The 12,532-nt window shown below is 46.7% G+C and overlaps 1 protein-coding gene across 1 annotated transcript; it reads left to right on the top strand.

Annotated features, from left to right (window-relative positions):
* Positions 1-4,185: 4,185 nt before the first annotated feature.
* LOC139595313 (2-hydroxyacylsphingosine 1-beta-galactosyltransferase-like) lies at positions 4,186-10,202 on the top strand. The gene is made up of 5 exons (XM_071438344.1): positions 4,186-5,031; positions 7,800-7,939; positions 8,110-8,186; positions 8,577-8,796; positions 9,719-10,202. The coding sequence occupies exons 1-5, from the start codon at positions 4,186-4,188 to the stop codon at positions 10,032-10,034; spliced, it is 1,599 nt and encodes a 532-aa protein (XP_071294445.1). The 3' UTR covers positions 10,035-10,202.
* The last annotated feature ends 2,330 nt before the right edge of the window (positions 10,203-12,532 follow it).

Below are 12,532 nucleotides of genomic sequence, written 5' to 3' on the forward strand. Positions count from 1 at the left end.
AAGCACTGGGCTGGATATGATTGATGGTTAAACTTCCCTATTTCCACCTGTGCTTTGTTTGCTTTGTACAGTATTGTGTCCTCTAGGTTTTTACAAGGGATTCCCCTGGGCAGGCCCTGCTTATAGTGCAACATCCTCCTGCAGTGACAAAGTTGCTCTTGGAGCTGCATACCTGCCTGCTTTCACAGTCTTGGCTTCCATAAACTAGCTGCAGCTAGACTGGCTGTTATCAGTGTGATGGTAGCAGATGATCCTGCTTTTTTTGGATCATACCCAACAGAACAGGCAAATCTCAGTATCTTTTTCCAGGAAGAGTTTAGAGCATCCAGGTGAAGATATCTTTTGCTTTTCAATTAATTCTGCTGCTTTGTTAACTCCTGAGGAGTTTGCAGTGAAAACATTTATTACTGTGGGCAAGAGCTGCATAGAGACTAGGATGCAGGAGAGGAAATAATTCAGTCCCATGTATACAGGCCTCCAGGTCCTGGGCAGGAACTAGGTAATATAAAAAAGTGAGGGAGAGATACAAATGGCAGTCCTTACATTTGAGCCTGCTCATAGCCCTTTCTTTGTGGGGTTCTTTGCCTTGACTGCTTGCTGTGAGAAGTTTTAGTACTTCAGCCTAATAAAAGGCACCTGAATTAAATTGGAGCTGTGGCTGTTTGGTTATTTCACTTAAGTTGGTTGGTGTAATTTTCCATCAATACCAAAGCCATACCCTGTCAAACATGTTAAACAGGGCAAAATCATGAGACAAATTTCAGCCCAGTAAGAGGTTTCTCAGGGGCATTTCAGAGGACTGTGCCCTCTCTACTCCCTTTCTGCTGCCTCACTTTTCAGCACTAATGCATTGCTGTGGCTTTGAAAGCAATCTCCCAGCAGCTGGAGGTGGACAGTTGTGCAGGGTAGGGGGGATGCTGCTGCTTGCTGTGACAGTCTCACTTTCCCAGGTCCTGCTCCCACTGAGGTGCCTGCTCTGCCCTGAATGCTGCAGTGGTGAAACTTAAAACATTTGTGGTGTGGGCTTTTCCAACAGTTCCCTTGAACCCTTACTCTGGCTGCCAGTGTTAACTGTGATGTTAGGTCCATTGCTCTGTGTAGATCAGCCAGCTGGCATGGCTCAGCCAAGCATTTGTCATGAAAACAGGGAAGGGTCTATTCTCTCTTTACAAGCCTTCCCCTTGCAGTGGCAGGGTTATTTTTGCAGTATTTATGTGATGTAGCCTAGGACTTCCAGACCACAAACAAGGAGATGGTTCTGTCTACTCTGCTCTCAGGCCTCGTGTGCAATCTGTCATTTACCTTTTGTCATTTACTGGATTTTGCACCTCTGACAAGGCACAAGCCATGAATTCACCTTCCCAGAGAATCACATTCCCATGCCCAGGTGTTTGAAGATTTCTGAAGACCACCTGTCTGCAGTAGCTGAGCTCCCATAGCCAGAGAGCTGGGCTGAGCCTGTGCTGCCCAGGCTGGAGGATCCTGCTGCAGAGCCCATGGAGCAGCTTTTTTGTTCAGTGTTAGTAAGAGGTAAACCAGCCAGGTGAGCAGGTGGACTTTGAGCCTTCCCTAAACTGGGCCATTTAGCCCTTGTCTAGGTCTGGGACTTCCTTCCCCTTTGCCATCAACCTGAGACTTCAACAATGACTAGCTGCTGAACAAGCCCTTATGCCCTTTTTGCTGGTAGCCTTTGTTTTATCCCAATAGCACTAAAATCAGGGGTGTGTCTGGTGTATCCAGCACGGCTCTAGGGCTGAAGCTATGACCAGGGTACCTTTCTGGGCATGGACAGAGCAGAGATTATCTCTGGTGGTATTGAGCTGAAGTAGGCAAAAAGGTCTCTTCCTGCAGCCTGGCATCCTCTCACATCTTAGCAAGATTTACAGCCTCCCTTATTGCTTGGGCAGGGAGAAGAGGTTCCTGAGCCAGCACCTTTAGGGATTGCTCCTGGTTTTGGAAGAGATGAAACCACCAAGAGCAGTTTGCAAGTCTCACTGAGTCAGCATGTGCCCCTGACCTGAGGGCTGAGATTGACACCTTACTTGTCATTTGGATTTTGATAGTCCCCAGAGGGTCTTGGCTGAGCTGAGGGTCTCAGCAATGTCTGGCATGTAGGTCCATGGCAGAGCACAGTCCTTGTTGAAGATGGGTGACTTTTTTTTCTTTAAATAACTATACCTTTTACCTGGACTATTTCTTCATCTTTTTTCTTGTTGCCCAATGAGAAAACACCCTACCCTACATAATGAAATCTCTTCTACTCTTCTTGGCATACTTATGTGCATGTATGACCCACTAGGTTCCCCAGGACAAGCCCATGTCTGCTTCTGTCCTTAACTCCCTGCCATCCCAGCAGAGATCAGGAGTACATGGCTGCCATCCTTCCCCTGCTTCCTGGAAGCAGCATGTGCTCCTGGATCTGTTGTGAACGTCATAACTAAATGCTTTACCTTCCCTGGTGTTGGGCAGGATAAGTTCCCTTGGGGCCTCTCAAGTAATCTGAGTACCAGACCAGCTTTGTGGGCTGTAGCTCTGTTGTGACCAATGCTTTGTCACAGGCCAGCCTGTTTCCTGTGTTAGGGAGGCAGGATGCTGAGCAGATCCTTACTTTCCTTGCAGAGCTTATGCTTTCTTCCTTCCAGCCCATCACTTTTGTCTATATTCTCCTGGAGCTCTTGTTCTGTGGGTCCAGCTACCCTCTTGGTATCTGTTAGCTTTTCTTGTGTTTCTTATCACTCGTGCAGGCACAGCCACACAGTTGACCCTGGGTAGGAAGGATGGGAGTCCAAGCACTAGCAAGAACTCCTTTGAAACAGGGGAGGGTCCCAACCAGCAGCTGCTCTGTTTCTTTCCCATGTCCTGTCCCCACATGGGACAAGAAAGCACTTGAGGAAGAATAGGGCAGTTTTATTCTCCCATGTCTTCACTCTCATGTGCTTAGTTTAGCCAAAGAGAGGCCTGCTGAGGGCAGCCTGAACACTGTATTTAGCAGAGTCTTGTCCATTACTTTCTTTCCCATCTCTTAATTGATCAAGCACTACCAGAGGGGCTGTCAGAAAATCTTGTACCAAATTCCACTCTACCACATCCCTGCAGCCCCACTGGGGCTTAGTGTGTGGGGGTCATCCAAAATCCACTTCTAGTTGTTCCCATTGTAACTTCTTCCTCTTCCCACTGCTGCTTCCTGGCATGTCTGAACTGGGTTCTCAGAAAACTACTCTGCTTCTGACTATTCCCAAATAATTATCACATAGTTCTTCTCCCAAAATAATGCTAGGTGTGGGTGAGGCGCGTTCGCTTCCAGTGATGTAGCAACATCCCTTACACAACAGAAATCTTGGGTGTTTCACCAAACTGCAGAGGGGATGACGGCTTTAGGAGTGTGACTAAGGGGCGTCAGTGTGCCACAGGTGTTGCATGTCATCTCTGGGATTGCTTTCTGGGTTTGCCTTCTAGTGGATGAGTATCCTGGCACCCACTTTCCTTTCCCAGCCCTTTCCCCAGAGCCTCCCATGACTGATCCATACTAGAGCAGCTCTCTATCCAGACCGTGGCTGTGCTCTCTGGGATTGTGGCTCCTCTTAGTGGGTCCTGCTGTGACCTGGACTTGCTCCTGCCTTGTTTGTGCTGAGCAAAGTGCCTTGCCAGCCATGTGAGGGCTAAAGCCAGAGCATACCTCATGGCATTTCCACCAAGCTCTGCAGGCCTCCGTGCGAGCTTGCACAGACATCAAGGCCTCAGAGAGAACCAGCTGTTCTGGCTGGACAGAAATAAAAATAAAATCCTGCTGAGCTGGTTCTATAGCGGTAAACAGGGACTGAGCACCAAGTGTCCCTGCTGGTGCTGTGACCCAGCATAGCTCCTCCAGCCACTCCCCTCAGTAACTCTCTGTGAGTCAGTCTGCTAGTTTTTGAGCCTTAGGAGCACAGAGAAGAGATTTTCTGGAAAACTCCCCTGATATCTGACTTTGGTTGTTGGGGTATTTTTGTGGGATTGTTTCTGGTTTGGTTGGGGTTTTTTTAGGGCAAGGCAGAGTGGATGGGGATGGATGTTCCCCAGTGAAGGACACCAGACTGCTCTCCTTTCCCAGCTCACAAGTCCTGGCTTGCAGCTACAATTCCAACTGTTATTACTGAGTGCATGACAGAGATACTGCATTAATGGCATGTTTGTCTCCTTGCAGTGATGAAGATGATGAAGGTGCTACCGTGCCCTGCTGCTCTTCTTTTCCTTGTGACTGCATTCACTGTGGAGCCATCTCACTGTGCCAAGGTGCTGATCATGCCCACCATAGTCTTTGACAGCCACTTGAGAGTCTTCATGCGGGTGGCAGAGGCACTGACTGACCGGGGCCATGACCCTGTGCTGCTACTCCATGAAGGTCGGGATGTGGAGACCTCCCTGCCCGGCTTCCGCGTGCAGAGGTACTGGGGAACCTTCAGCACAGAGAGCGCAGATGCCTGGGTGCAGGAGAAGATAAAGCGTATCTTTCAAGGGAAGATGACCTCCCTGGAGGTGTTTTCATTTTTGGAGAAGTACCTGGAAAACTGTGACCTAGTACTGGAAAATTCTACCCTTCTGCAGAAACTCCAGCTGGAGCACTTTGATCTGCTGTTGGTGGACCCCAATGAGATGTGTGGATTTATCCTGGCCCACATCCTACACATCAAATATGCTGTGATTTCCACTGGCTTCTGGTTCCCAGCAGAGATTGGTGCCACCTCCCCCATTGCCTATGTCCCTGAATTCAACTCCCTGATGACAGACAGGATGGGCTTTTTTGGTAGGACTTGGAATCTCCTAGTCTACATAATCACTCGTGTGGCTACAAAACTGGTCATCCTGCCCAAGTTTGAACGTCTCATGGAGAAGCATAGTGTGGAGCCCAAGACATCCATGTTGGACCTTGTTCATGGAACCAGTCTGTTCTTCCTCTGTAATGATGTGGTGTTGGACTTTCCCCGTCCAACGCTCCCCCATGTCATTTTCACAGGGGGGATCCTCGCTGAGCCTGCAAAGCCCCTTCCAGTGGTAAGTGCAAGAAAGCTTTGATCTATGATTGCACATCAGCTGGGGAGGCTACTTAGTACAGATCTTCTCTGCGAGAACCTTGTAAAAGTTCTGAAGCCCCAAGTGTCTGGAAAGCTGCTGTGTTTTGGTGCTTGTGGGTGTATCGGTGAGACAGGGAACACTGAAGGTTGTCAGACTGCAGGGAGGATGTAGAATTAAGTGGGCCACTCTGAAGTGGGATTTGGCCTCACTGACCATGTGAAATGGTGTGTGGAGTTTGTAAGATGGAAGTGCTGCCCCTGGGACTTGAGAATGAATAGTTTGTTTGCTCCTGTGCTAAAGTGGGAATGGGAAGAACAATTAATCTTCTTTGTTTCATCACTGATGTGTTAATCCAGAATTTCCTCCTTCATCCTATTTCTCACAGAGCATTTCTGCCCTTGAGCTTGTAGTCTTAAGAAACCACAGAGGAGAGCTCTTCTTGTTCCTTCATTAAATTGAGTGCAGAATCCCAAAATGTAAAAAACTTCAGGGTATTAACCCCTTTTTCTCAAGATTCAGTCCTGAAAACTCTCTCAAGGCTTTCTCCAGCCTATGCCTTACTCATTCCAGAAATAAATTCAGAGGAACAAGCTCCTAAAGCCTCTGGCTGAAGACAGTACTGGAAGAGAGTAGGACTTGTCTTACCACTTTTACAAACATTGAGGGGAAATAAACCTGAATAATAAAACTTGGGCAGTCAAGATGTCCTGGTGTCCTGACTAAGGGTGTGAAATAGAGATAAGATTTCAACTTTCAAATTATTAGAGGCTTGTCAAGATCTCTGATGGCAACTTCACTGATGCTGTGGATACCAATATTTTTCAGTTAAAAAAGAAGTGAGATCAGGTGCCTTAAAAAGAATCTCTCAGATGTGCCTGACTGCACATGAGCCTTGCCCATGTGGCACGGCCTGCAGGTAATGAAACGCACGTAGGGTGCTCCGAAAGCTGTGTCAGAGGGTGGCTGCCTCACAGCTCTTGCAAAACTCTGGCTTGGTCCAACCTGGCCACGTACACACCTGCCTTATAAAGAAGGGAGTTGTTTGTTAGGGCATTACTCATGTGCTTCACAGCTTCCAGAACAGATCCCAGGGCACCTAAGGAAAGAATGATGGAGATAAGTCTGGAGCCCTGCAGTAGGTGGTGGCTGTCATGCTAGCAGGTAGGCATGTCTGTGTCCACACCATGGGATGCCAGGAGAAGAGAGAGCCTCTGTAGGTCTAGGTGTGCCCTAAAGAATGTCCCATTTGAAATGTAATTAAATGCTTATTTCCTCCTATTTGAAACACTATGGTTTTGACTGCTTCTATTTAGGACTTGGTTAAATATAGATTTGTATTTGAGAGAAAGTGAGAACATTTGGTGGTCAACCATGCTTCCCTGGCAGCTTCAATGCTGTTTCTGAAAGATAAATGTTATGGCCCAATTATAATGGATAACATAGTCATCTGGTTTAGGAGTCATTATACTTGTATTTAGAAAAGGAAAACCAGCACTTTCTCTTCTGTAGCAGTTTCAGTGGTTGCACTGCTCAAAGGATGTAAAACTCAAAAGAATGGAGAAGCTAAAATATCTCTATTGTAAACTTCTTGATTCTTGGATTGTTTTAGCACACTCTAAGCATTTCTGAAAAGATAGGCATGAGTCTCTGAAGCGTACAATAAAGGAGAAGTATCCCCAGAGAATAACACTAAGATGCGCTGTTGTAACTCTTTTGCACTCTGATCCCCTAACTTTTAAAATACAACTAATATTCTGTATTAATCACTTTAGTTTTCTCTTCAAATGACATTTTTTTGAATTCATTTTCTCCTGCATATTTATTTTAGGAAGTATATATATTCAAAGATAGGGTTTTATTAAAATTCCCTAAAATGCTCCTGACTGAGATACATGGGAAACTTGAAGCAGGACATAATGAGAAATAGACTCAGCCCAGCCTGGCATAAGAGGGAATAGTCCATGTTTGCTTCACAGTAGCTGTGGTTGCTGATTTCTTCTCCCTACTACCTTCTGGCTTTGGTTAAAAAAAGTACAGACTCTGTTCTAGATACAGACCTGCTCATGTAGCATTATAGGTAGCCTCTAAATGAAGGACAAATGACCATGAGTTTTACTGGATCTGTAGCTACCTTTCTGTCCAGTGATCAAAAACTAAATCTGCTGTCTGCAAGCAGCTATCAAGGATGGTTAGAAGTCTCCTGTCAATATGGCAAGACTTTCTGCCACCTCCAGAAGCCTTTGACATTGGAGAGTTGTAGGAACTTTCCAGGAAAAAGTTGTTCCTGACTGTGTGATGTTTTGTCTCTTGTATCAGCTTACATCTAGAGATCCTGACAGGCCTCCTGTCTTAGTGGTAATGGGAAAATAGCCTGCCTTTTTTTGCTACAATTTCCCTTTCTCTCCTAGCTATTCCTATGTGGTGCCTCTGTTTCCAGAACCTTTCTTGTCAAAGACCAATTGTGTTACCTCCAGCGCAGGAGATAACGCCATGAAATGCAGGTTTTGGTCACCTCCCTGCAAACTCCCAAGACCAGGTGGTGCTCAAGTAATTTCTGCCTGTCTGGGTGCAAAAACCACAGTGGTTTTAGAGTTCGTTGCCTGGTGAAAACCGTGTTGCTTTGCGCTCTGGGTGGATTTGGCTTCATCTTCTCTGTGGACAGTTTCTACTGCCTCTGTCAGAGGCAAAAGTGGGAAGGGCCTTTTTGGAAGAATACTTCAAGGCAGCTGTGTGTGTTTTGCCCACAGGGTCTGCGTCTCTGGGTGGAAGCAGCAGAGGCAGGTGTTGTTGTTGTCTCCTTTGGCATCGGGATCCGAGCTCTTCCAAGCGATTTGGTGGAGAAGATGGCTGGTGCATTTGCTCGCCTCCCGCAAAGGGTGGTGTGGAGGTGAAAAGGGAATGGGATTCATTTTCACTTGAGTTGGATGAAAAACAATGTTATGGGGTGATTCATTTCAAATCACAGAGTCTGCTTTCTGTTTCTTGATCTGATTGAATTTACTCTTGTTCTCTGTGTTTCTTTTCTCCTTTTTTCCCTTCCTCTGTCTCCTCCCACAGATATTTTGGTCAGAAGCCAAGAAACCTGGGTGAGAATACGCTGATGATGGGGTGGCTGCCCCAGAATGACCTGCTAGGTAAGGCTGGGTTCTGTGTATGTGTGTGCCACTAGCAACACCCCTGGAGTTTAGCCCAAACCACAGCAAAGGCACATAAGGATAGCAGCACCTGTGTGGATCTAAGTCTGTTGCTTCTTGTGTGTCTGATCTGTACAAAACATGTTCCTCATCAAACACCTGCTTGAAGCTGCTTGGCTCCTATCTCCCTTCTCCTCCAGGCTCTGCTCAGCAATGCTGGGCTGCAAAAAGCCAGATGTATTCCCAAAGGAATCCTCTCTGCTTAACATCCTCTCTGCTTAGCATGCCTGTTTTTCTCTAAACATACATCAACATTGTGTGTTAAGGAACCCCTGGTAGCCATGTTGCATCATGGAAGGCATTGACTTGCTACTCTTCCTTTACCTGCAGGCCATCCCAATGTGAAAGCTTTTGTCAGCCACTGTGGGATGAATGGTATATTTGAGGCAATTTATCACGGTGTGCCAGTGGTGGGATTTCCTTTCTATGGGGACCAGTTTGACATCATGACCAGAGTGCAGGCAAAGGGCATGGGTATCCTCATGGACTGGAGCAGACTAAAAGAAGAGGAGCTTTACCAGGCTGTCATCACCGTCATCTCTGACCCCAGGTGAGGCATCTGGAAGCATCAAGCTCTTCCTTGGTGCAGACAGTGTGTAGGAACCAGTGTGTCTTTGTGTTGACCCCTACACCACCTATGATGGCTTCTGTACCAAGCACAGTGTCAAGCATTGCTCAGCTGACCAGATGTATCAGTGCCTCAAAATCCTTAGATGCAGCACAGGAGGAGATACTCCAGCATTTGCTTTTAAGGAGTGTGATCTAGTCCTGTCTGACTGTAATGTTCTTAGAAAGTTTTCTGAGCTACTGGGGAAGAGACCTCTTAATGCCACCCTGTCATCAGGGAGAGTGAGATCACAGCCTCCCATTGGGACCTCCCTGAACTTGTCCAAAAAACTTTCTATAGAAACAGAGAGGGAACTGCAGGTAATGCTCCATCTGCTCCTTCTGTCAATCATATACTCTGCTTTTTCCTAGAACTGAAGCAGGAACAGAAAAGTGACACAGGGCTCCTGGTTTCTAATGGGACATGTGCAACTGCTGATTTTTGAAATGCTCTCTGAGAGCTTGATTTTGAAAATATTTTGCATTTCTTACCTATTAAGAGGTGTTGCAGTTTGGTACCTAGAAGGGTTTGGCCACTCATCAAGTGTATAACTTTCGCTTGATGCTGGGTGAGGTCTTAGGGTGTAAACTCCCCTCAGAAAGTGTCATACACATGAACTCACTGAACAGGTACTTGCAAGCCAAACTGTTCAGTGTTATTAACAAAACACAAAGAAAAATCCACTCTGGTTTGTGCCTTCATAGCTGGCGAGTGCCATCAGAGTGGTTTCAGAAGAAGAATGGGAGAAACTTGCCCCTCTCCCAAGGTATTATTTGGGACTTGAAAGCATCACTGGATGTCTCAGGCCACTTCTCAGTATGAAGTTTCTATTGAAAGGTAAATGTCTTGTCATCTTCCCTTGCAGCTACAGAAAAGCAGCCCAGCACATCTCAGCCCTGCACCTGGACAGACCAATGCACGCTCTCAACAGGACAGTGTATTGGCTGGAGTACATCCTTCGGCACGATGGGGCACCCTTCCTTCGCCCGGCTGTCTACGACCTCTCCTGGTATGAGTACTTCTGCCTGGACATACTGGCTCTTCTCTTGCTATGTCTGGCTGCTATTGGATTTGCTCTCTACAAATCTGTGCTGTGGTGCAGAAGGAAAGCGGCCAGCCCTGTGTATCAGAATGGCAATTGCATGAAAGGCCACCTCACAGATGAGAAAAAACTGCAGTAGTGGCCGGTGTGTTCCAGGGCATATCCCATCGCTGTGAAATGAACTGCTGCTGTGCCAAGAAATGTATGGCATGCAGGCATGGAGAGAGGTGAAAGATCTGCAGGTCTGGATGAGAAGAGAGTGGGGAGGGAGGAGTATTGCAAAGGCCTGTATCTACACCTCTGTGTACAGCACCTGTGGGCGGGGGGGTGAATTCAGGCGTGGGTGGGAGCACTTGGCCAGGATGCTGGGAATGGGGCATGGGTAGGTAGACTTCCAGGGAGGAGTGCAGGTTGTTCCCTTTGTATTGCACATTGGTTTAGATGCTGGAGTTGCTCTTCTGGCTTTTTGGATCATGGAGGCTCTGGAGGTAGGAACAGCATTTCATATGCAGCAGACACCATTTCTCCTCTGCCTTGTTACTAAGAGCCCCAGTAGTCAGGATACCTTTATGTGCAGATGTGAACTGAAGCAGAGGTGTGGACAAGGAAGGGCCCTGAAACTATCATCTACAAGAGAGAAAAATTGGTATAAGTTCTGTGGATAAATATTGTTCTTCCTACTTCAGTCAACACTCTGCAATCCCATTTGTGTTTGAGCTAAATTATTATTTTTTAAAATAAACTTATATTCTTTCTCCTCTGTGGCAGTTCTCTGGTCTTGGTTCAATGTGAATCTGTGATTCTTATAAGAGGAAGTTTTTCAAGCAAGATGGAAATGCTTTTTCCTTCTCATTACTGCTGCCATGGTCTCCACATACCTCCATCAGCAATTTTTTAGCCTTTCTGCAGGCTTTCATGCAGTGCCTTCTCTCCTCTGTCTTCATGTGGCACACACCCATTCCCATAGCACCTCCAAACCTGTGATGAAAGAAATCTGGAACAGATGCAAGTGCCAGGACCAGCAGCCAATAGCTCAGAGAGCTGGTCATAGCAATGGGCCCTACACCACATTTAGAGAAGCAGCAGGCTCTCCTCATTTCAGTGTGAGCAGACAATATTGTTGCCCTACTTGGGCCATGGTATGGAGTGACACCTAATGTGTTTTTACTCACCCTGGACTCTAAGGCAAACCTAACTGGGGTGCAGTTGCACAACCTGCCCACAGCATTGTCCGATGTGCTCCCTGCCAGTGGCCCACACTGAGGATCCAGGACTCTGCTCCATGCTCCCACTGGGGCCACTGCAGTGCTCCCAGTAGTTGAAGAGTAACCTCACTGCCACAGCTGCCCTTACTGGTGGTTCTAGCCTCTGCTCTTGCTTGCTGTTCCATGTGGGGTTTTTCCCAGATAAGAGATGTGTTTTTACTGCAACCTGTGAAACAATACTTTGGCTGGGCTCCTGGGCTGCTCTAGGTTGGAATAGTGCCTGGCTCTGACTTGGGAGGTCTTCTGAGGCCAGGCAGTGCTGTCTTCCCTCCCTACCCTCAGCTTGCAGAGGGGCTAAGATGAAGGTGACTTTGGATGACCTATCAATGTTGCTCTGTAGCATTGATGATGACCTATCAATGTTGCTCTGTAGCAGTCCTTTGTGGCTTCATTCCCTCTGAGCTGAGGATGTGTAGCCTTAGTCCCTAATGGCAGGAAGAGGGAGATCAGAGCAAGGTGCTGACAGATATTAGGGGGAAAGTGGGCATTGTAGATAAGTAATAGGAACACTGTCTGCCTGACACCTTTCTGTTTGCAAATTGAAATTAAGAGGTTGATGGGATTTGGGGTTTCTCTTTAGATAAAAAAAGAGATATTTTCACAAATTTTCAGCATTCCTGCCTGTTTCCAGTTGCACTGTGGTGACCTTGTTGTCATCTCCTAGCAGATGAGTTTGGACAAGGGGGTGGAGGTGGGGCATTTTTTCATCTCTGAGGTGGAAGAAGGAGATCATTACTGCTGCCTACGTGAGAGTTTGGATGTTTAGATCAGGCTGAACATAGCAAGACAGCTGGCAAGCTTGTGGCTTAGTGTCAATGTTGGATTGTTTTGAACTTGAAGAAGAAAGAGGGAGAAGACAAACACACCATGTTTGCAAACTGGAGGCATCATGGCCTGATGAGGACAGAGACCTGCACGAGGCTTTGTTTGCAAGCAGAAGAGCAGACAGAAGTATTTGAGACCCAAGAGTCTGTGTGGATTTACAAAAATGTGAATCTATTTTCCTATGCTTCCTCCTTGCTATTCACAATTTCAGAAAGAAGCTCAAGCAAGCACCACATGCATCATTAGCATGTTGTCCCCTATCAGATATGCTCTTAACTTCTTGAACTTCTTATGGCTGCTTTCATTCCCAAAGGTATTGCAGAGTTAGGAGGCATTTCTAGCCAGGGAGTCAAGGTATATAGTCAAGGGAGTCAAGTCTGTTCAAAAACGATTCCACAATTTGGTGGCAACTCTTTCTAATGGAGTAAAGCATTAACCTGCCCAAGGACCTTGTGAGTAAGAAGTGGACATTCAAAAAGCACCCCTGAAGTAAAGAGTCTTCCCTAGGAAAACCTGTGTACTGGCTTAGAAACTGTCAGGAGCCATT

This window comes from Agelaius tricolor, unplaced genomic scaffold, assembly GCF_023055355.1.
Source record: "Agelaius tricolor isolate 1412-34295 unplaced genomic scaffold, bAgeTri1.0.p SCAF_13, whole genome shotgun sequence".
NCBI classification, from domain to species: Eukaryota; Metazoa; Chordata; class Aves; order Passeriformes; family Icteridae; genus Agelaius; species Agelaius tricolor.

What these genes read in the sequence shown, in the direction of transcription:
- LOC139595313 (XM_071438344.1), top strand. Translation starts at nt 4,186, where the DNA reads ATGAAGATGATGAAGGTGCTACCGTGCCCTGCTGCTCTTCTTTTCCTT. An exon ending in CTGCAAAGCCCCTTCCAGTG is followed by an intron (nt 5,032 to 7,799) that starts GTAAGTGCAAGA and finishes TTTTGCCCACAG; the next exon opens with GGTCTGCGTCTCTGGGTGGA. An exon ending in CCGCAAAGGGTGGTGTGGAG is followed by an intron (nt 7,940 to 8,109) that starts GTGAAAAGGGAA and finishes CTCCTCCCACAG; the next exon opens with ATATTTTGGTCAGAAGCCAA.